This window comes from Heterodontus francisci, unplaced genomic scaffold (genome assembly GCF_036365525.1).
Source record: "Heterodontus francisci isolate sHetFra1 unplaced genomic scaffold, sHetFra1.hap1 HAP1_SCAFFOLD_58, whole genome shotgun sequence".
Taxonomy (NCBI): Eukaryota; Metazoa; Chordata; class Chondrichthyes; order Heterodontiformes; family Heterodontidae; genus Heterodontus; species Heterodontus francisci.
In genome coordinates, this window is record NW_027142006.1 from 8,927,271 (window position 1) to 8,951,909 (window position 24,639).

General features: G+C 44.4%; 1 protein-coding gene across 1 annotated transcript; it reads left to right on the forward strand.

Moving 5' to 3' along the window:
* Positions 1 to 24,534, forward strand: LOC137365879 (histone H2A-like). The gene is made up of 3 exons (XM_068028122.1): positions 1 to 375; positions 10,607 to 10,657; positions 24,475 to 24,534. The coding sequence occupies exons 1-3, from the start codon at positions 1 to 3 to the stop codon at positions 24,532 to 24,534; spliced, it is 486 nt and encodes a 161-aa protein (XP_067884223.1).
* Positions 24,535 to 24,639: the final 105 nt, after the last annotated feature.

Consider the following 24,639-nt stretch of genomic DNA (forward strand, 5'->3'; position numbering starts at 1 on the left):
ATGTCTGGAAGAGGAAAGACCAGCGGCACAGCTCGGGCCAAGGCCAAGTCTCGCTCCTCCCGGGCTGGACTGCAGTTCCCGGTGGGCCGTGTTCACAGGCACCTAAGAAAGGGTAACTATGCTGAGCGTGTGGGTGCCGGAGCCCCGGTCTATCTGGCTGCTGTGCTCGAGTATCTGACCGCTGAAATCCTCGAGCTGGCTGGTAACGAGGCCCGGGACAACAAAAAGACCCGCATCATCCCCAGACACCTGCAGCTGGCCGTCCGCAATGACGAGGAGCTCAACAAGCTGCTGGGAGGGGTGACTATCGCTCAGGGCGGGGTGCTGCCTAATATCCAGGCCGTGCTGCTGCCCAAGAAAACCAGCACTCAGAGCTCCCAGAAAAAGTAAAGCGGCCAAAATGTCATCTAATAAACCAAAGGCTCTTTTCAGAGCCACCCACAGTCTCTGTGAAAGGGCTGGTTCCTGTCTGATTCCAAAATGTCAGTAACAGGACCGAATGAGAACTATTTCAAATGTTTAAGCATCTGTTTCAGTGATTTCTCACTCCCCTCAAAGCCTGTCTAATTTATTACTTTGACACCAAGTTTGAGTTATTTGTCCCGTTACAGATTGCTGAATAGAGTCTTTTCCCGCCAGATACAGATAAGAAGACAAAAAATTAGATTAGAACTACGTAATATATATAACCCATCAAAAACTTTTTTAATTCCGCTTTTATCAGCACAAAGTCCTGGCGCGATTTTACGAACAGCTGAAAACTAACGCCAGATTTTCCATCAATTCGCTTCTTTCCGACACTGAAATTGGCGGCTTTTTCGAATTCAAACTGTCTGCCAATTTAAGCCAGTGATTGTTGTATTTCCTAATTCGAAGCTCTGCGATTGGTTAAGACATGTGAATGAGAAGAGGGTGACCAATCAGAAGTGGGCTCGGGATAGCGCGGGCTCAAACTGCGGGAATTCCAGGTCCCTGAATGATTGAGCTGAAACTGATCAGTTTCACAAACCCTGTCAGTTTCAGTGCAGGAAACACCGTCTCGGGGGAAATAACATCACAAGTGGGTTTGGTTCCAGTGACCGATTCAACGGCTGCTGCTAAACTCCCGGATTCCCTCATTGCAGCGAAATCATTTTGAAATTCTATGAAAACAATGAGTGATTCTGGAGGAGTGATGTGGCTTTTCACTGAGGGCATGTGTCGACTGGGGAAATAACTAACTGTAGAGTCTCGGGCACTGTTTACACAGCCCGTTTAGAAAATCAAATCCACTGCACATCCTTGCTGCAAATGAAATGTCAAATTCGGGGATTCCATTTTTTTTCATCCCGAACACAGCAGATTGATTGAACAAAGAAGTGAAAGCAAAATACTGCGAAAGCTGGAAATCTGAAATATTTCAGATTGATTGAACTGTTCTAAACAGCCTATCCCAGCTCCCATTTCTAGGTCACTGCTCGCTCTGTGAGGCAGTGGGTGGCTCTTCGAAGAGCCTTTGTTGTGTGTTTGCTGAAAAGGGTCAAATTGTTCAGCCGCCGAATCCGGAGAGTGCGGCCCTGCCGTTTCAGAGCGTACACCACATCCATGGCAGTGACCGTCTTGCGCTTGGCGTGCTCAGTGCAGGTGATTACATTGAGTGCGAGACAAATTCCATCCATCTTTTGTACTTCATGAGATTAATTTTGACACTTTCTGGTACATTATGTGACAGCGAGTTTAATTCTACATCTATCTGTCTGTGGTACTGTGTCTGAGTGTGAGATTATTTGAGTATCAGTCTATGAAACTAAATGTGATTGTGTGATTCATTCTGTATGTCAATCATGAGTATTGTATGCGTGGCAGCTTCTGTATCTATCTGCTACTGTGGCTGAATGTGGATATCATTCTGTATCTGTCAGTGTCTGGAACTAAATGTGAGTGTGAGATTCATTCTGTATGCACCACTCTTCACAGTCAGAATGTGACTGTGTGATTCATTCTCTATGTGTCAGTCTAAAGTACTATATATGCCATGGTTTTAATTATGTGTCTGACATTTTATGTGAGCTTGGGTATCAATGTATATATGTCAATCTCTGGTTCTTTCTGTGATTCACTCTGTGTCTGTCAGTCTATGATACTGTGAATAAGTGGGGGGTATATATGGTGTCTGTCTGAACTTGGTATTGAACATGATTGTAGGATTCATTGTGTATCTATCAGTATCCAGACTGAATGTGAAATAAGGTTCATTCTGTACATGAAAATCTCTGGTATTCTATGGAATTGAACTCAAATATGCCTATCAGTCTTTGACACTGTATCTGATTATGGGATTGACTCAATACCTTTCAGACTTTGCTACTATGCATATGTGTGGTTCAAGTTCTGTACGTCAGTCTCTGTTACTCTATGTGAGTGTGGATATCTTTTATGTATCTCAGTCTCTCGCAATGAATACAAGTGTGGGATTAACTCTCTTTTCAACAGTATCTGGTAATGATTGTGAGCATGTGAGTCCGACAGTATCTGTCAGTATTTTCTATTGTATGTGACTGTGCAATTCTTCCTTTGTCTTTCAGTGCCTAGTTCAGTGTGTATGGGATTCATTCTGTACCTGTCAGTATCTGGTACTGAATGAGATTGTGGGATTCATTCTGTTGTCTGTCAATCTCTGCTAATGTATGTAAGTGATATCTGTTATGCATATATTATTTTCTGGTACTGGAAGTGAATATTGTATTTATTCTTTACCTGTTCGCCTCTGGTACTACGTATGAGTGTGGGTCTCATTCTGTATCAGTCAGTTTCTGGTACAGTCTGCGTGTGCATATCCAGTGCTCATTTTGCATTTGGCAGTCTCTGGTACTGAATGTGTGTTACAATTTATTTTTTATGTGTCTATCTCTAGCACAGTCCATTACAGTAGGATTCATTTTGTATCTCTCAGCTACTGGTATTGTCTGCAAACGTGATACATTCTGTATCTATGTGACGCTGGTGCTGTATGAGTGTGGAATTCTTCTGTACCTGTACTTAATATGTATCTACGGGATGCTATTGAGAACTATTTGTTGGACACCATAATGTATCACTATTTTCTTGTCTCACTGGTATTTTAAAATATAAACCACTGCACATTTTAACTGTGTGTTTTACTCAGTTGTGGTCTGTGCTTTTTGGACTAGTATTTAGTCTGCAACTGTATGAACACATTTGTGAATGACAACATATATTTCAAACTCACACATGGCATGCTCAGTATAATCAGAATCATTCATTTGATACGATATCATTCAGTACAGCTCTTACAGAGATTATTGGATTGGTATGTAATGTGCAGTGCAGTGTGCACTAATTGACATAATACTGTAACTTTCCTTTTGATACTGTATCAGATGTTTGTACTACATTGTAATCTGTCACTCAGTCTGCAGTCTGGGCTACATTATTAGGATTCATTCTGCACGTTTCCATCAGCTGCTCTACCTCATATTTAATTTGTAGCTTAGGGTGCACTCTTGTGGGATTGATCCGGTGCCTTTCAATCTGATAGTGGGTGTGATTTTGAACTGAGATTGATGGACCTACCTTTCAGCAGTACTGAGTTGGGGTGAATTGGAAACAACTTCTGCCTCTCCTGCTTTGTTTGATTGTCTGCTGGATTGAAAATGTGTCTCTGGAACTTGGGATCAGTGTGAGTCTGACTGCTTCTGCTCTCTGTGACTGTGGAACTCATGGCCTGTCTGTGTCTCTGAGCTCTGGGAGTGATAATGTACCTACTCTGTGTTAGAAGGAGTGGACTGTACATATCCTTGTGCTGGGGAATCATCACAATCCTTCTGGTTCCTTCAAGTATTTCCTGACAGAAAGAAAGAAAAATATCTCTTGTAACTCAAGATCAATTGAGGTAGAAACTAGAAAAGACATGAATGTAATATTTCAATTAATAATCATTATGACCAACCACACAGGATGATCAGTAATACAAAGAGTGTCAGTGTCTGATTCCACTGCAGCACTCAGCTTCTGCTGATCAGGTTTTCTTTGGTAGTTTTATAACAATTTAGTGACATCCAGGAACAACCCAACATCTGCACTGCTCCATGAATGGGAATACCTGCTGGAGCAGGGATATTTGCACAAGTCAAGTTTTTAATTCCACCTGGCATTATAATGCAAGAACATAATAACTAGGAGCAGGATTAGGCCATTCCGCCACTCAGTCTGTTCCACCATTCAATAAGATCATGGCAGATCTGATCAAAGTCTCAACTCCACTATCCTGCGTGTCCCAATAACACTTCACTCCCTTGTAAATCAAAAGTCAGTCTAACTCAGCCTTGAATATATTCAATGACCAGCCTCCACCATCCTCTTGGGTAGAGAATTCTAAAGAACAACAACCCTTTGAGAGAAGAAATTCCTCTTCAATTCCATCGAAAATGGGAGCCCCCTTATGTTGAAACTGTCCCCCCTAGTTCTTGATTCCCTCATGAGGGGAAACATCATCTCAGTAAATACCCTGTCAAGCCCCTTCAGTATCTTATATGTTTCATAAGATCACCTCTCATTCTTCTAAACTCCAATGAGTGTAGCACAACCAGGTCAAACGTTCCTCATAAGACAACATCTTCATCCCTGGAATCAACCTAGTGATGTTTGCCTGAACTACCTCCAATGCAACTATTTTCCTCCTTAAATAGGGAGACCAAAACTGTATACACACTCAAGCTGTGGTCTCACCAACACGCTGTACAGTGGTAGCAAGACTTCCCTACTTTTCTACTCCAACCCCATTGCAATAAAGGCCAAAATTCCAATAGCCTTCCTAATTACTTGCTGTACTTCCATGCTAACTTTTTGTGATTCATATAAGAGGACACCCAGATCCCTCTATACCACAGCATTCTGCAGTCTCTCCTTATTTAAATAATATTCTTCTTTTCTCTACATCATACCAAAGTGGATAACCTCACATTTTCCCACATTATACTTAATATGCCAAATTTTTCCCACACACTTAACCTGTCTTTATCTCTTTGCAGACTCATTGTGCCCTCCGCACAACTTGCTTTCACACCTTTCTTTGTATCAACAGCAAATTTAGTTACAATACACTCGATCCCTTCATCCAAATCATTAATCTAGGCTGTAAGTAGTTGAGGCCCCAGCACTGATCCCTGTGGCACTCCACGAGTTCCAGTTTGCAAACCTGAAAATGACACATTTATCCTAATTCTCTGTTTCTTGTTAGTTAGCATGTACCAGCGACCTGGGTTCGATTCTGGGTACTACCTGTGCAGAGTTTGCAAGTTCTCCCTGTGACCGCGTGGGTTTTCGCTGGGTGCTCCGGTTTCCTCCCACAGCCAAAGACTTGCAGGTTGATAGGTAAATTGGCCATTATAAATTGCCCCTAGTATAGGTAGGTGGTAGGGAAATTGAGGGAAGTTGGGGATGTGAGAGGGTAATGGGATTAATGTAGGATTAGTATAAATGGGTGGTTGATGGTCAGCACAGACTCGGTGGCTGAAGGGCCTGTTTCAGTACTGTATCTCTAAATAAATAAAATAAATAATATAGTACTCGTTAACACCACAAGCGCTTAGCTTGTGTAAGAACATTTTGCATGGCACTTTAGCGAATGCCTTTTCAAAATGCAAATACATTACATCTACTGGTTCCCCTTCAGTTACCGTGCTTCTTACATCCTCAAAGAACGCTAATAATGTTGGCAAACTTGATTTCCTTTTCATAAATCCATGTTGACTCTGCATGATTGTATTATAATTTTCTAAATGTTCCACAGATTGGAGGGTGGCAAATGTAACCTCACTATTTAAAAAAGGAGAGAGAGAAAAAACAGGGAATTACGGACCAGTTAGCCTTACATCAGTAGTGGGGAAAGTGCGAGAGTCTATTATAAAGGATGTGGTAGCAGAACACCTGGAAAGCATAAACGGGTTTGGACAAAGACAGCATGGGTTAACGAAAGGGAAATCTTGCTTAACAAATCTACTGACGTTTTTGAGGATGGAACTAGTAGAATAGATAAAGGAGAACCAGGGGATGTGTTGTTGCTGGATTTTAAGAAGGCTTTTGATAAGGTCCCACATAAGAGGTTCGTGTGCAAAATTAAAGCAGATGGAATTGGGGGTAATATACTGGCATTGATTGATAATTGGTTGACAAACAGGAAACAGAGAGGAGGAATAAACGGGCCTTTTGCCAGGTGGCAGGCAGTGACAAGTGGCGTACTACAGGGATCAATGCCTGGGCCCCAGCTATTCACAATATATATTGATGACTTGGGTGAGGGAACATTTCCAGGTTTGCAGACGACACAAAGCTGGGGAGGAAGCTGAGTTGTGAGGAGTATGCAAAGAGGCTCCAATGTGATTTGGACAAGTTGGGTGAGTGGGCAAATGCATGGCAGATGCAGTATAACGTGGATTAATGTGAGGTTATTCACTTCGGTTGTAAAAACAGAAAGGCAGATTATTATATGAATGGTGACAGATTGGGAAAGGGGGAGGTACAAAGAGACCTGGGTGTCCTTGTACACCAGTCGCTGAAAGCAAATATTCAGGTGCAGCAAGCAGTTAGGAAGGCAAATGGTATGTTGGCCTTCATTGCAAGTGGATTTGAGTACAGGAGCAAGGAAGTCTTCCTACAGTTATACAGGGCTTTGGTGAGAGCACATCTGGAGTATTGTGTGCAGTTTTGGTCTCCTTATCTGAGGAAGGATGTTCTTGCCATGGAGGGAGTGCAAAGAAGATTTACCAGGCTGATTCCTGGGATGGCAGGATTGACATTGAGGAGAGATTGGGTTGACTAGGCCTATATTCACTAGAGTTTAGAATAATGAGAGGGAATCTCATAGAAACCTATAAAATTCTAACAGGACTAGGCAGGCTAGATGCAGGGAGGATGTTCCTGATGGCTGGGGAGTCCAGAATCAGGGGTCACGGTCTCAGGATACGGGTATGCCATTTAGAACCGAGATGAGGAGAAATTTCTTCACTCAGAGGGTGATGAACCTGTGGAATTCTCTGCAAAGAAAATTACAGCACAGGAACAGGCCCTTCGGCCCTCCAAGCCTGCGCCGATCCAGATCCTCTATCTAAACATGTCGCCTATTTTCTAAGGGTCTGTATTTCTTTGCTTCCTGCCCATTCATGTATCTGTCTAGATACATCTTAAAAGACGCTATCGTGTCCACGTCTACCACCTCCGCTGGCAACGTGTTCCAGGCACCCACCACCCTCTGCGTAAAGAACTTTCCACGCATATCCCCCCTAAACTTTTCCCCTCTCACTTTGAACTCATGACCCCTAATAATTGAATCCCCCACTCTGGGAAAAAGCTTCTTGCTATCCACCCTGTCTATACCTCTCAGGATTTTGTACGGCAGGAGGCAGTGGAGGCCAAGTCATTAAATATATTCAAGAAGGAGATAGATATATTTCTTAATACAAAAGGGATCAAGGGATATGGGGAGAAAGCGGGAAGAGGGTACTGAATTATATGATCAGACTTGATCATTTTTGAATGGCAGAGCAGGGCCGAATGGCCTACTCCTGCTCCAATTTTTCTATGTTTTCTGCGATAACTGACTTAATCATTGGTTCCAGCATCTTCTCAATGGCAGACATTAGGCTAACAGGCCTATCGTTGCCTGCTTTCTCTTTACTGCTTTCTTGAACAGGGACATTACATTTGCAGTTTAATATCCACTGGAACTGTTGCAGGATCTAGGGAATTTAAGAAGATTACAACCAATGCATCCACTATCTATGCAGACACTTCTTTTAAACCTTAGAATGTAGGCCATCAGATCCAGTGGACTTGTCAACCTTTAGTCCCATTAGTTTTCCAAAAACATGTTTTTCTCGCGATGGTGATGTTTTAAGGTCCCCCCTCCTTACTCCCCTTGATTTTCCACTATTCCTGGGATGATTTTTGTGTCCACTTCTGTGAAGACAGATGAAAAATTCTTGTTCAGAGTATCTGCCATTTCCTTGCTTCTCTTGGATCAATCGTTCAACGGAAACCGACAGCTGCTGTTTAAAATGTTTCCTTGACACTACTCACCTGGCGCCAGCAATAGGTGTTGTTTGCATAACTGTCCCCATCCCTACAGTCTGGCTCTGTTCCCTGTATTCACTGCTCAATAACAACACAGTGTGAAACTGGAGCTAAACCATGAACATGCATTACAGGTTTGAGGAGAGAAAACAACAATGATTTTCAACAGCAGCTTCTTCCTGCTCTGTCTCCGTTACCTTGTCCACAAACAGCCTGAGAAAGGCTTCTCCTTCCGCGCTCACTCCATGTTCCTGCTCCACTCCGCCTCTTACAAACAGCCCCCAACTCCCCCTGAACTTGCTCCGTAGTCAATGCTGAACTCTGAGCCCCTCTGCGGACAGGCTCTCAAAGCAATGTGCTGCTGGAAGGAGACTGCTGTTTACTCACTTATCCCGGGGCTCTCAGTCTCCATTCCCGTCTGTTTCAAACAAACTTCTTCCGCTCACTAATTAAATGACGCAGAAGGACACGGCTGGAGGAGGCGCATCGCGCATGCGCTTCTTTCCCCACTCATTGACAAAAAAAAATAAATTGGAAGAAAAGCAAAATACTGCGGATGCTGGAAATCTGAAATAAAAACATGAAATGCTGGAACCACTCAGCAGGTCTGGCAGTATCTGTGAAAAGTGAAGCAGAGTTAACGTTTCAGGTCAGTGACCCTTCATCGGAACTGACAAAAATAAACTGGAACTTTCCCCAGTTCAGTTTTCTCCGAGTTTGAGCAAAGGAACTGGGGCTGTGGGGAAAGGTCAGAGAACGTTTCAAGCTGGGGGATTCCCCCTTTCTGAAGCTCAGTTTGACATCATTCCCTGCAGTGTGTTTGCTCTTCATTCACCCGTCTTCTCAAAGCAATCCTCCGAGGGAGTCGCTGTGTTTGCTGCGATCGCGCAGGAGTTAATATCTGACAGTAACAGTCCCAGATTAAAGTCATCACATTGAAACTGTCCCTCACTGACAGTCATATCGAACGGTGTGAGCTGAGAGATTACAGAGATCAACAGGGCCAAGAGCCTTAAATTTGGAACATTGTTCACCTCACTCTCGAACTGTTACCCAGAGTCTAGGAATAATAATGTGTCTGTTTCTGATCCAATATCAGTTAGAGATGAGACTGCACCGTATGTCTCCCACGGATCTTTCAAGATAAAATGAGGCTTCCAGGTCAGCCTGTAACTGCTGATGGGGATCTCTCTCTCTCTCTCACTTATTCACTTTCAGCTCTGTCTCTAGTGCTCTAGAAAAACGTGGGACCCAGTTATTGGGTGTGATATGGACACACGAATAGAAAATGCACTATTGACACTCCCTCTCTAATGCTGTACATATGTTTGGGATACCATTATTTAGGATGATATGTATGCACTTTATTGTGTTACTAATACTGTCTCTGATGATACATAAGAATGTGTAATACAGTGTGATATGGACACACTGTTACGAATGGCCGGACTGATTCTCTCTCTCTCTGTGGTGCTGTATATGAAAAGGGGATAATGTTAGTGAGCATCATAGAATCATAGAAGGTTTAAGGCAGAGAAAGAGACCACTTGGCCCATCTTCGTATGCGGCAGCCGAAAAACAGTGAACGTAAAGGAATGGCAGGGGGGCTTCAACCTCGAGAGTGCACCTCCTGTGCTATGTGGAAGCTCCTGGATGCTTCCCGTGTCCTGGAGAACCATTTGGCGGTCATCACCTCGTAGCAGATGTAATGTACAACAATACTCCGCTCTCGTTGATTGACGTCTACTTCCCGGATCAATGCAGCGAGCATCTGACCGTCTTCCAGCATCTCCCACTGCTGCTGGTGACGTCCAGGCCGGTCATCCTAGGCAGTGACTTCAACGGCATCATCGATGCACCTGGATGATACGGCAGAGACGACAGCAAACTGGATGCTATGTCCATATTCTTAATAGAAACAGTAAAAGATGCCAAACTGCACGACGTCTTCAGCAAACCTGCAGACAGAACGCAGCATAGATACACATGGTCAAGAAAGGACGGGTCTGCCCATTCCAGGATTGACTTCCTATTTGTGTCCCGTGTTTTCACGGTCAGATTCACCGACGTCAAGCCGGTGTTCTTCTCCAAGCATTGCCTTTTACTGGCTGACTTTCACTTACAGGATGACCAGCGGGTTGGCAGGGGGACATGGAAGCTCAATGCTACACTGCTAACCCCAGAGAATGTTGAGGAACTCAAAAGAGATTACAAAGGTTGGAGGACCGTGAAACCCCACCTTTGAGTCTCCAGTTCCCTGGTGGGAAGCGATCAAGGAGAACATCAAGAGGTTCTTTATCTTCAAAGGGGTTCAGAGGGTGAGAGAGAGAGACAGATGGAAATGTCGCGACTCCAGAAAAGTATGCAAAATCTGCTCTGGCTTCAGTCGATGGGGGTCAAGGTCAAGGAGGACCTTCATGAGGTGAAGAGCCAGCAGGCCTCGCTCTTTGCCACGGAGGCCTACAAGATCATCTTCCAGTCCAGAGTCCCCTCCATTAAACAGGATGAGATGTGCTCGTGTTACTTCTTCTAAAAGGTACACAGAGAGAGCTCTGTTATCAGCAGCCTGAAGGAAGAGGATGGCTCGGTAACGTCTTCGCAGTCCGACATACTAAGGACCAGCAAATCATTTTATGTTGGGCTGTATGACGCGAAGCCCACAGACAGCAGAGCCTCCCAGTCCTTCCTGTCATCTATCACAGAGGTCTTCGATGACAGCAGGAGGGAGAGACTGGACAAACCGCTAATTCTGGATGAGCTGACTAAGGCCATCAAATCCTTCGAGATAAATAAAACTCCTGGAAGCGACGGCTTCCCGGTTGAGTTGTATTTGGTCCTGTGGGACTGGGTCGGCCCGGACCTGCTGGAAGTATACGACAGTATGCTCCTAGCCGGCAGCATGTCAGAATCCATGAGGAAAGGCATCATCACCCTCATCAACAAGGGGAAGGGGAGAGGGCAGAAATCAGAAATTGGCGGCCCATCTCACTGCTTAATGTCGACTACAAGATACTGTCAAAAGTCATAGCCAGTCGAGTCAAGTCTGCTCTGGAGTTGGTGATCCACCCTGATCAGACCTGTACTTTACCCACTCAGGGACACGATCACCCACATACGGGACAGGAGGGTGGACACCTGCCTCATCAGCCTGGACCAGGAGAAGGCTTTTGACAGGATATCGCACACCTGCATGATGGACGTACTTTCCAAAATGGGGATTGGGGAGGGAATCTGCAATTGGATCAAACTGCTCTACACAAACATCAGTAGCACAGTCTCAATCAATGGGTGGGAATCGGAAAGTTTCCCGATCCAATCCGGAGTCAGACAGGGTTGTCCTCTCTCCCCTGTCTTGTTTATTTGCTGTATTGAACCCTTTGCTGAGTCTATCAGGAAGGATGCGAGCATAAGAGGGGTGACAATCCCAGACAGTGGAGGCACTCAGGTTAAAACCTCCCTGGACATGGATGACGTCGCGGCCTTCTGCTCGAACCCGCTGTCTGTGCGCAGAGATGAGCATCTGCGACCAGTTCGCACTGGCCTTGGGAGCCAACGTTAACCACGGCAAGAGAGAGGCCATGTTCTTTGGGAACTGGGCTGACCGATCCTTTGTCCCCTTCACCGTCAGGTCAGACTACCTGAAGGTGCTGGGGATATGGTTCTGAAGGGCCGTGGCATGCACCAAAACCTGGAAGGAGCGAGTAGCCAGGGTCCAACACAAGCTGAGCATGTGGGAGCAGCAACTCTCTCCATTATGTGTAAGAACCTGGTCATCAGGTGCGAGGCGCTCACGTTGTTGTTGTAAGTGGCACAGGTCTGGCCCATACCCCATTCCTGCGCTGTGGCGATCACCCGAGTCATTTTCAGCTGCATCTCTGGATCCAAAATCGAGCGGGTCCAAAGGGACACGATGTTCAATCCTCTGGATAAGGGCGGGCATAATGTACCAAATATCACCCTCATCCTGATGACTACCTTCGTGTGCAGCTGCATCAAGCTGTGTGCAGATCCCCAATACGCCAACACCAAGTGTCACTACGTGCTGAGATTCTCTCTGTCCCCAGTGTTGTGAAGGAAGGGCCTGGTCGCATTGCCGTGGAACGCTCCATTTAGTTGGACTGTGCCGTACCACCAATCCTTCGTGGAACAGTTTCTGCGGAAAACACCTTTGACCACCAATCCATCAGGCAGTGGTCTGCACGGAATGTCCTCAAGGCCCAACGGGAAAAGGAGATGGTGGATCCTGTCGGATGGTTACCAGAGCAGACCGCCAAATCATTTGGCGGAATGCCTCATCACCAGAACTTTCAAACAAGCACCAAGGTGTAGCTTGGCTGGTGGTGAGAAGAGCCCTCCCCGTCAGATCCTTCCTGCACGCCCGAAGTCTCACCCCCTCCGCACAATGCCCTCGAAGTGGCTGTGGTGGGGATGACATGGTTGCCCAGCTTCTTCTGGAATGTGTCTTTGCAAAGCAGGTGTGGAAAGAGATGCATTGGTTTTTGTCGAGGTTCATCCCAAGCAGCTCTGTAACACAGGAGTCTGTGCTCTGCGGGCTGTTCCCAGGGACACACACCGAGATAACCACCACTGCTGCTGGAGGACTATCAATTCGGTGAAAGACACTCTTTGGTCTGCCCAAAACTTGCTGGTCTTCCAGCACAAAGAGTTGTCCAATGTTGCAGACTGGCACACTCCAAGGTCCAGGACTACGTGTTGAGGGACGCACTAAAGCTTGGGGTAGCCACAGCAAAGGCTCAATGGGGAAAGACCACCATGTAAGCTCCCCCCACCAAGCTGAACTGAGGGGCTGGATCCATGGAAAACCCCTCAAACTGCAGCGGGAAAATTTTCGTTTGCCATAAAATGTATGTGGCATGAAAAATGAAATGGAAGGGTTGTGAGGCAACTCACTCCTGTATTGAATGAAATGACCTCCTTTGCACTGTTTGTATTTTTTGACTTGGTGCTGTTTGGAACTGTTTTGTCATGTATTTTTTACAGATCTTTGTGAATAAAGTAAATTTTGGAAATAAAAAAAACATTTGTGCAAGTAAGTGTTGTCAATTGCGGCTGCTTGAGCTCTGGGTTTGGAACTTGAGCAGCAGCTGGAGACACTGCTGTGCATTCATGAGGAGAGTTACATGGAAAGCATGTTCTTAGATGTGGTCACCCCACAGCTTAAGAGTACGTAGGGAGAGAGGGAATGGGTGACCACAAGGCAGTCAAAAAGAATCAGGCAGAAAGTGCAGGACATCCCGAGTGCATCTCACTCTCCAACAGGTATTCACTTCTGAATACGGAGGACAGTGATGCTTCACCAGGGGAGTGCAGCCAGATCCAAGTCCATGGCACCATGGGTGACTCAGCTGCAACGGTGGAGACAGGGAAGATTGGAAAAGCCATAGTGATAGATGATTCAATAGTGAAGGGAACAATCAGCTGTTTCTCTGGCCACAGACGTGAATCCAGGAATGGTGTGTTGCCTCCCTGGTGCCAGGGTCAAGGATGTCATTGAGCAGTTACAGAGCATCCTGAAGGGTGAGGGTGAACAGCCATCCTTTGTGGTCCACATCGGAACCAACAACATAGGTAGAAATAAGGATGTTGTCCTGCAGTCAGAATTTATGAAGCTAGGTAAGAAATTAGCAAGCAGGGCATCAAAAGTAGTAATCTCCGGATTATTCCCAGTGCCACGCGCAAGTGAGTACAGGAATAAAAGGATAAGACAGATGAACGTGTGTCTGGAAAGATGGTGCAGGAGGGAGGGCTTTAGATTCTTGGGACAGGTCCCACGGATTGCAGTTGAACAGAGCCTGGACAGAGTTTCTTGCGGGACATTTTGCTAGTGCTGTTGGCGAGGGTTTAAACTCATTTAGCAGGGGGATGGGAAACGGAAGGTGGAGTCAGATGGGACAAAATCAGAAATGAAAATGGAAGTCACAAAATTAATGGATGAGTCTGGAAGAAAGAGGAAACAAAGGTTAGAAAATTTAAAAAGAGTTTGACAGTGCTCAAGCATATCTATTTCAATGCAAGGAGTATAGAAAATAAAGCAGATGAGCTGAGGGCACAAATAGACATGTGGCAGTATGATATCACAGCTATTACAGAAACATGGCTTAAGGAGGGACAGGAATAGCAGCTCAACATTCCTGGTTACAGGGTTTTCAGATGTGATAGGGAGGGGGATAAGAAAGGAGGGGGGGTGGCAGTTTTGCTCAAAGTAACTATTACAGCTGTGAAGACGGATGATATGTTGGAAGGTTTATCAAATGAGGCCGTATAGATTGAGCTGAGGAACAAAAAAGGGGCAATCACACTGCTGAGAGTGTGCTATAGACCCCCAAACAGGAGATAGAAGAGCAGATATGTAGGCAAATCTCTGAGAATTGCAAGAACAATAGGGCAGTAATAGTAGGGGATTTTAACCACCCCAACATGAACTGGGATACTTTTAGTGTGAAAGAAATTGAGGGAGCAGAAGTCTTGAGGTGCATTCAGGAGAACTTATTTAGCCAATATGCAGCACGTCCAACAAGAGAGGGTGCAGTTTTAGATGTAGTTTTAGGAAATGAAGATAGGCAGGTGGAAGGAGTGGCAGTGGGAGAGCATTTTGGTGGTAGTGATCATAATTCAGTCAGTTTTAACATAATTATGGAAAGGACAAGGATAGAACAGGAGTTAAAGTTCTCAGATGGGGCAAGGACAACTTTACTAAGCTGAGGAGTGAATTAGCAAAAGTGGACTGGAAACAACTACTTGAAGGTAAATCAATGTCAGAGCAGTGGGAAGCACTCAAAGGGGAGATTCCAGGGGTTCAGAGTCAATATGTTCCCACAAAGAAAAAGGGTGGGATGGCCAAATCTAGAGCGCCATGGATTTTATAAGGTAGTATTATAAGACAGTAACGGAAAGCTTATGCCCGACTCAGAGAACTCAATACTGCTGAAAGCCGAGAGGTGTATAGAATGTGGAGGGGGGATATCAACATTGAAATTAGGAAAGCAAAGAGAGGGCATGAAAGAATATTGGCAATCAAAATCAAGGTTCGCACAAAGATGTTTTATCAATACATTAACAGAAAAAGGATAACTATGGAAAGAGTAGGGCCCATAAAAGATCATGAAGGTAACCTATGTGTAGGGGCAGAAGATGTTGGCACTGTTCTTAATAAATACTTTGCATCTGTCTTCACAAAAGAGGGTGATGATGCAGATATTGGAGTTAAGGAAGAAGGGTATGAAGTATTGGATGTGATCAATAGAGGGAGAGAGGACATATTAGTGACAGGACATACAAATAGCATATTTGTAAGTTGATAAATCACTAGGGATGGATGAAATGTACCCCACGCTGATAAAAGAAGCAAGAGAGGAAACAGCGGAAGGTTTGACCATCGTTTTCCAGACCTCACTGGATACAGGTGTGATGCTGGAGGATTGGAAGACTGCAAACATTGTACCTCTGTTTAAAAAGGGAGTGAGGGATAGACCGAATAATTACAGGACAGTCAGTCTAACCTCAGTAGTGGACAAATTATTGGAATCTATTCTGAGTGACAGGATAAAATGTCACTTAGAAATGCACAGATTAATCAAGGAGAGTCAGCATGGATTTGTTAAGGGAAGATCTTGTCTGACCAACTTGATTGAAATTTTGATTGGCTGTGTGGTAAATAGCAAGGAGGATAGCTGTTGGCTGCAGGAAGATCTTCATGGTCTGGTCAGATGCACAGAAAAATGACAAATGGAACTCAATCCAGAGAAGTGTGAGGTGATGCATTTGGGGAGGTCAAACAAGGCAAAGGAATACACGATTAAGAGGAAAATGTTGAGAGGTGTAGAGAAAGTGAGGTACCTTGGAGTAAATGTCCACAGATCCCTGAAGGTAGCAGGACAGGGCGATAAGGTGGTAAGAAGACAATATGGAATCCATTCCTTTATTAGCTGAGGTATAGAATATAAGAGCAGGGAGGTTATGCTGGAACTGTATAAATCATTAGTCAGGCCACAACTTGAGTACTGTGTGCAGTTTTGATCACCTCATTACAGAAAGGATGTAATTGCACTAGAGAGGGTACAGAGGAGATTTACGAGGATGTTGCCGGGACTGGAAAAATGCAGCTTTGAGGAAAGATTGGATAGGCTGGGGCTATTCTCCTTGGCACAGAGAAGGCTGAGGGGAGATCTGACTGGCATGTACAAAATTTGTGGAGTCTGGATAGAATTGAAGTGAAGGGCCTGTTTACCTGAGCAAGGAGATCAGTGACTAGGGGAATAGATTCAAAGTGATTGGCAGAAAGATCACAGGGGAGATGAGGAAAAGACTTTTTAGCCAGAGGGTGGTGGGGGTCTGGTGGAATTGATACTGTATTTTAGTTTGATATTGCATCACTTTTTAGAATGGTATGTAATGTTTATATCTATCTACACTGATGGAATTGATTCTGTCTCTTTCAATTTCACAGTGTGGGCGAGGTCTGAACTGGTATTTAATTTGTGTCTCAGCTGACAATATCTTTCAGCACCTTTGAAACATTCACTGCAATGAATGTTGGACTTGTATGTAACTTGTACCTCAGGGTACACCATGGGGATGTTTAAACATCCTTTATAATGAATGGGTGTGAGCTTTGGGTATGATATTTAATTTAAATCTCAGGGTACATCACTAGGTTAGATTCTGTGCCATTCAATCAGTAGCGTGTGCCAATTCTATTTGATATTTAATTGATAGCTCAGTCTGCATTATATTAGACAGGCAGAGAGACTTGGGCGTACAGGTCCACAGGTCACTAAAAGTGGCAACGCAGGTGGATAAGGTAGTCAAGAACGCATATGGCATGCTTTCCTTCATCGGTCGGGGCATCGAGTATAAAAATAGGCAAGTCATGCTGCAGCTGTACAGAATTTTAGTTCGGCCACACTTGGAATATTGCATGCAATTCTGGTCGCGACACAACCAGAAGGACGTGGATGCTTTGGAGAGGGTACAGAAGAGGTTTACCAGGATGTTGCCTGGTCTGGAGGGCATTAGCTATGAGGAGAGGTTGGATAAACTCGGATTGTTTTCACTGGAACGACGGAGGTGGAGGGCCGACATGATAGAGGTTGACAAAGTTATGAGCGGCATGGACAGAGTGGATAGTCAGAATCTTTCTCCCTGGGTGGAAGAGTCAGTTACTAGGGGACATAGGTTTAAAGTGCGAGGGGCAAAGTATAGAGGGATGTGCGAGGCAAGTTCTTTACACAGAGGGTGGTGAGTGCCTGGAACTTGCAGCCGGGGGAAGTGGTGGAAGCAGGTACGATAGCGACGTTTAAGAGGCATCTTGACAAATACATGAATAGGATGGGAATAGAGGGATACGGACCCCAGACGTGCAGAAAGTTTTAGTTTAGGCAGGCATCAAGATCGGCGCAGGCTTGGAGGGCCGAATGGCCTGTTCCCGTGCTGTACTGTTCTTTGTTCTTTGTTAGATTGACACATAGCATTTCAATCTGCTAGTGGGTGTGATTTTGACGTGGGATTGAAGTATCTGACTGTCAGTGGGACTCAATCGGGGTGAAATGGAAAAAACTTCTTTCTCTCCTGCTTTGTTTGGTTGTTGGATTGAAAATGTGTCTCTGGAACTTGGGATCAATGTGAGCCTGACTATTTCTGCAGTCTGAGACCAGGGAACTGATGCACTATCTGCACTCTGAGTGATAATGTACCTACTGTGTGTGAGTGGAGCTGGCTGCACTGTTCCTTGTGCCTCGAGTGCAGCAACCATCACCTTCATCACAATATCTTCAAGTATTTGCCTGTATGAAGAAAAAAATACATCTGATAACTCAAGAACAGATGCGGTGCATAATATCAAAGAGGTCAATTTAATTTCTCAATCAATAATCATTAAGAACATCCACAAATGAAAACCGGTGTCATTATCTGCCTCCACTGAAGTACTGAAGCTCCCAGCTCCTGCATCGCAAGTGTTCTGGGCAGATCCATCCAGACAAAACACTGCACTGGGATCGTCCCAACTGCTCTCTGCTCGACATATATTTCCAGCCATCCTGCTTCATATGCAAAAAATTTTTTTAAATGAAGCTCGATATGTACATCCCTCGATTCCTTTCTCCACATACAATTGTTCATTTGTTCCACCTCCCCTTCAGTGCATCGATACTATTCACCCCAACATCTCCCTGTGATAACAAATTCCAGATTCGAACCATTCACTGCGTAAATACATTTTTCATGAATTCCTCATTGGTTTTATGAATGACGATTTTATATTTTGGCTCTTGTTTCAGACGCCACCACAAGTGGAAGCATGTCTCCATGTATTCTAAAAAAGCCCTTCGCTATTTCCTCACTTTTTTCATTTGTTTGTGGAATGTAGGCATTAGTGGCTATGCTAGCATTTATTGCCCAATCCAAATTGCCCTTGACAAAGTGGTGGTGAGCTGCCTTCTTGAGCCGCTGCAGTTCCTGAGATGTAGGAACACCAACAGTGCTGTTTGGAAGGGAGTTCCAGGATTTTTACCCAGCGACAATGAAGGAATGGCGATATAGTTCCAAGTCAGGATGTTGTGTGGCTTGGAGGGGAATTTGCAAGTGGTAGTGTTCCCTTGCAACTGCTGCCCTTGTCCTCCTCAGTAGTAGAAGTTCCAGGTTTGGAAGGTACTGTCAAAGGAGCTATTGTGTGTTGCAGCTGTGCACCTTGTAGATGGTACACACTGCTGCCACTGTGCATCAGTGGTGAATGGGGTGATTGCTGAAGGTGGTGCTTGGGGGCAATCAAGCAAGCTACTTGAGTGTTGTTGGAGCTGCACTCATCCAGGCAAGTGGAGAGTATTCCATCATACTCCTGACTTGTGTCTTGTGAATGGTGGATAGGTTTGGGGAGACAGGAGGTAAGTTACTCACCACAGAGTTCCTAGCCTCTGACCTGCTCTTGTAGCCACGGCATTTATGTGGCTGGTCCAATTCAGTTTATGGTCAATGGTAACCCCCCCCCCCCCAATGTTGATGGTGGGGGATTCAGTGATGGTAATGCCATTGAACATCAAGAGGAGATGATTAGATTCTCTCTTGTTTGAGATGGTCATTGCCTGGCAATTATCTGACGCGAATGTTACTTGCCACTTATCAGCCCAAGCCTGGATGTTGTCCAGGTCTTGCTGCATCTGGGCACGGGCTGCTTCAGTAGCTGAAGAGTCATGAATGGTGCTGAACATTGCGCAATCATCAGTGAACATCCCCACTTTCGGCCTTGTGATGGAGGGAAGGTCATTGATGAAGCAGCTGAAGATGGTTGGGCCTAGAACACGAGCCTAAGGAATTCCAGCTGTAATGTCCTGAGACTGAGATGATTGACCTGAACAACCACAGCCATCTTCCTTCGTGCGAGGTATGACTCCAACCAGCAGAGAGTTTTGCCATGATTCCCATTTACACTAGTTTTGCTAGGGCTCCTTGGTGCCATTAATGGTCAAAGGTTGCCTTGATGTCAAGGGCAGTCACTCTCACCTCACAATGCAATGTTTCTTTAACTCTAAAATAAAAGCAAAATTCTGCAGATTCTGGAAATATGAAATTTAAAAAAACAAAACTGCTCAAAATACTCAACAGTTCAGGCAGCATATGTGGAGAGAGAAACAGAATTAACATTTCAGGTCTGAGTCCTTTCATCTTACAATATGTTTTATGTCTTGGTATGTAATGGTCAGGTTCATTCAGTTTGCAGTAATGGAATGAATACTGTGTCTTCCACTCTGACTATTAGTGAGATTTGTGGAGTGGTGTGTAACATGGAGCTCAGTCTGCAGTCTGGGTACATTATTGAGATTAATTCTGTATTTTACAATCAGGTACTGTTTGGCTGTTCCATCTGACATTGAATTTGTAGTTCAGGCTGCTGTCTTGTGAGAGTGACACAGTGCCTTGCAATCTGATAGTGGGTGTGATTTTGGACTGGGATTGATGTATCTACCTGTCAGTGGGACTGAGTTGTGGTGAAATGGAAACAAGTTCAATCTTTCCTGCTCTGTGTGACTGTTGCATTGACTGTTGGTCTCTGGAACTTGGGATCAGTGCCAGTCTGACTACTTCTGCTGGCGGTGATTGTGGAATTGATGTCTCTGCTCTCTGTGAGTGATACTGTACTTACTGTGTGTGAGGAGCTGGCTGCACTTCCTCTTGTGTCGAGGAATCACGACATTTATTCTGCTTCCATCAAGTATTTGCCTGCAGAAAGGGAATGTATTTATTATCATTCAGGAAGAGATGTGGTAGAAGATACAAAAGTGACCAAAACAATTTTTCAATTAATAATCATTATGAACAATCACAAAGGAAACCCAGCAATGCAAACAGAGTCAGTGTCTGATTCCACTGCAGTCCTGCAGCCCCCAGCTACTGCATACCAGAGGCTTTGGCCATTTTACAACAATTAAATGACATCCAGAAACAATCCACTGGGCCATGAATGGGACTGACCGACGGAACAGGGACTTTTACACAGGTCAGATTTCCAGTTCCCGCTCCCATGGTCTAACCGTTCACGCGAAACCAAACAGCCACTGTTTAAAATGTGTCCTGCACATTTCTCACCTGGTGCCTATAATAGATTCTCTTTGTGTAAATCCCCACATCCTGACTGTCCGCTTCTGTTTCCACACTTCACTGTCCAATAACAAGAAACTGTGGGATGAGGCTGAATCGCTCTCTTTGCGCTGGCACGGACATGATGGGCCGAATGGCCTCATTCTGTGTCGGAAATTTTCCATGTTTCTGTTTGCGGAATTGTTGCAGAAATCTGCGCCTGCGCTCCCCTCCCCCAGCACTGCCTGTGAGCGCAAGGAGATGGTTTAAAACAGCCGCGAATGGAGAGATCCCAGTCCCAGTGGAAGGGAGCAAACAGCAGCCTCCTTCCAGCAGCACATCGCTTTGGGAGCGTGTCCGCAGATGGACTCAGAGATCAGCATCGAGTCCGGGGCAAGTTCAGGGGCAGGCGGGGGCTGTTTGTGAGAGGCGGAGTGGAGCGGGAACTGTTCCCGGAACATGGAGTGAGTGGGGGAAGGGAGAGGCCATTCTCGGGTTGTGTGTGGACAAGGGGATGGAGACAGAATGGGAAGAACCTGTTACTGCAGTGCAGTCAAACAATGATAATATTTGTATGGCTGGGCTTCCTTTGTGGGCGTTTATAATTATTATGAGAGATTAAACTCATTAAAATCCTGTATCTTCTACCTCACCAGTATTTGAATCATAAACATTCTTTTGTTCAAACAGGCAAATAATTGAATGAACCAAAATAAATATGATGTTTCCTCCACCAAGTTACATGGAAGAGTGTCACCAGCTCCTTCTCACACACAGTCCGTACATTATCACTCACAGAGTGCAGAGACACAGACAGGTCATCAGTTCCACAGTCTCAGACAGCAGAAACAGATCCAGAGACACATTTTCAATCCATCAATCAAATGGAGCAGGAGAGACGCACGTTGTTTTCATGTCACCCCAACTCAGTACCACTGACAGGTATATACACAAATCCCAGTCCAAATTCTCACCCACTATCAAATTATCAGTGTGTCAATCCCACAATAGAGCAACCTCAGCTACAAATTAAATGCACATAGAACTGACACATGGTTGCTGTTTCAAAGTTACAGAAATAATCTCAATGAAGTGCTCCGAGATTCAAGTTAAATACCAGCCTAATATTTACACGGGTTTTGACTTTATTATCAGTATTAATTCCCATAATGTGTCCAGACATATACATTAGATACAAATCTCAAGTGCATCATCAGATTGCAGAGGTACAAACTCAGATTCCACTTTAAAACTCATCCGGATTGTGAAACTAAAAGATACAATATAAATTTGATTAGTATAGTTTGAGCTATAAATTACGTACCAGTCCTAAAACCTCATATAGTGTCAGATGGAAGATACTGTGCAATTCCAGACTGAGCTCATTTTACATGCAAGTCCAAGATTCTCACTCAGAGTTGGACAGAATGGCACTGATCAAATTGATGAGTACAGCCTGACTTACACTTGCACATCGATCCTGTATCAGATTGTAGGATACATTATATTTCACTATTGTGTTCACAGTGACAGATACTATTTAATACCAGGCAAAACCTCAAACAGGATTTATGTATCTACCTATCTGCTTAAAACCTACCACATCAGTGGCCTGTTGCGGTGCTGAATTTTTATGTAGAATAAATCCAGACTTGCACCAGTCCCAGTGACGGAAGGTTATGTAATGAATCTCACACTCTCACAGAGTACCAGACACTGACAGTTGGAGAGTGATTTTGAAACCCATGCTAGGTGCCAGATGCTGAAAGGTATAGGTTGATTACTGCACTCACTGACAGTACCTCAGCCTGAGTCATCTAAAGCAACCTAACACACAAATAGTAGCACTGAGAGATTGAGAAAGAGTCCAAAACTCAGAGTAACAGACACTGATAGACACAATCTGAAAACTGCACGCACATGGATACAGTATTGGCTAACTCACAAGAAACAGTGTGGGGATAATTGGGGAATTTTCAAATTGGCAAACTGTAACTAATGGAGTGCCACAGAGATCAGTGCTGGTGCCTCAATCTTTATGGTCTTTATTAATAACTTGCATGAAGGGTCCGAGTGTAAATCCAAATTTATGGATGGTACAACGATAGGGAGGAAAGCAAGTTGTGAGAAGGACACAAAGTGTCTTCAAAGAGATATAGCTAGGTTAAATCAGTGGGAAAAAGTTTGGCAGATGGAGTATAATATGGGAAAATGTAAGATTGTCTACTTTGGCAGGAAGAATAGAAAAACAGAATATTACTTACATAGAGAGAGACTGCAGAATGCTGCTGTACCAAGGAATCTGTGTGTCCACTTGCATGAATTACAAAAAAGTTAGCATGCAGCGATAGCAAGTAATTAGGAAGGCAACTGGAATGTTGGCATTTTTAGAGAGGGGAATGGAGTTTAAAAGTAGGGAAGATTTGCTGTAACTGTACAGGGCATTAGTGACATCCCAACTAAAGTACTCCACACAGTTGTGGTCTCCTTACTTAAGGAGGGATATACTTGCATTGGAATCAGTTCAGAGAAGGTTCACTCGGCTGATACTTGGGAAGTTGGATTGTCTTAGGAGAAACAGTTGAGCAGGTTGGGCCTCTACTCACTGGAGTTTAGAAGATTGAGAAGAGATCTTATTGAAACCTATAAGATTTTCAGTGGGCTGGACAGGTAGATGCTGAGAGGATGTTTCTCCTTGTGGGGGAATGTAGAATTAGGGGCCACAGTTTCAAGATAAGTGGCCTCCCATTCAAGAAGGAGATGAGAAGGAATTTCTTCGCTCAGAGGGTTGTTCATCTTTGGAATTCTGTTCTCCAGAGGACTGTGGAGGCTGGGTCATTGAATATATTCAAGGCTGTGATAGACAGATTTTTGATCTACAAGGGAGTCAATGGTCATGGGCGCAGGCAGGAAAGTGGAGTTAAGGCCACAATCAGAACAACCCCGATCTTATTGAATGGCAGAGCAGGCTCGATGGGCCAAATGGCCATCTCCTGCTCCTATTTTGTATCTTTTTATCTTCTTACACACACACACACACACACTCAACCAGTGTGTGGCAGTGGATCTAGAATTAATCCCACTTTCGTACAAAATACCAGCGACTGAAAGGTACAGAATAAATCCCACAGATACGTACAGTATGACTGACAGGTACAGAATGAATCCCATGCTCACACACAGCACCAGGGATTGAAAGATACATGTGATTCCCACCCTCACAGAACAATATCAGACTGAGTTACAGAATGATTTCCACATTCCCATCGAGCACCACTGACTGCTAATTAATTCATCCCACAATCACACACACTACCAGAGGCCGACAGATGCAGAATGTATTGCACACTTTCACAAAGTTCCAGTGAGTGACAGGTACATCATCTCTATGGTATCAATTTGTTTTTTTCATGAAGAGTCTGGAACTTTCCAATTACCTTTGTGATCTCTGTTTTAACCCCATGGATTCTGGGTGATTCACTTTCACTGTTGGGATCTTTGTGTCTCTACTTAATGCCCTGTAAATTAATTACTGATCACTGACCCCATGTGCGCGTTCATTTTCGCTATTGTACTATTTCGTCAATAAGCTGACAGATCAGTTCTCAGTCACTTGTTTCCCTTGTTCAAGCTCGGCCTCAATAATAAGTACATTTACTAGAAACCCCGCTGTTGTAGGAAACCTCAGTCTCTCATTTCAACTCCTGACAGTAAAAATCTTCTCTCCGCTTTTTTCTCCCACAAATAGGTTCAATCTAGAATCAGTGATGCGGTATCTTCACAAAGATTGACCTGAAATGTGTCCGCTTCCAGAATGCTGTGAGAGACTTTCTGCTGCCGCTTACAGACTGTTTCAAAAAGGACGGAGAATAGTCCGAGATCAAAGCGCACATGGGCTCAGTGATCAGTAATTAATTTACGCTGCATTATTAAGTAGAGACACAAAGATCGCACAGACAGTGAAACTGAATCACCCAG

Bases quoted from the DNA above. Each gene is read 5' to 3' on its own strand.
- LOC137365879 (XM_068028122.1), top strand. From the start codon at position 1: ATGTCTGGAAGAGGAAAGACCAGCGGCACAGCTCGGGCCAAGGCCAAG. The intron at 376-10,606 runs TCCCAGAAAAAG...TTCTTCTAAAAG, and splicing joins AGAAAACCAGCACTCAGAGC to GTACACAGAGAGAGCTCTGT. The intron at 10,658-24,474 runs GTAACGTCTTCG...GTCCGCTTCCAG, and splicing joins TGAAGGAAGAGGATGGCTCG to AATGCTGTGAGAGACTTTCT.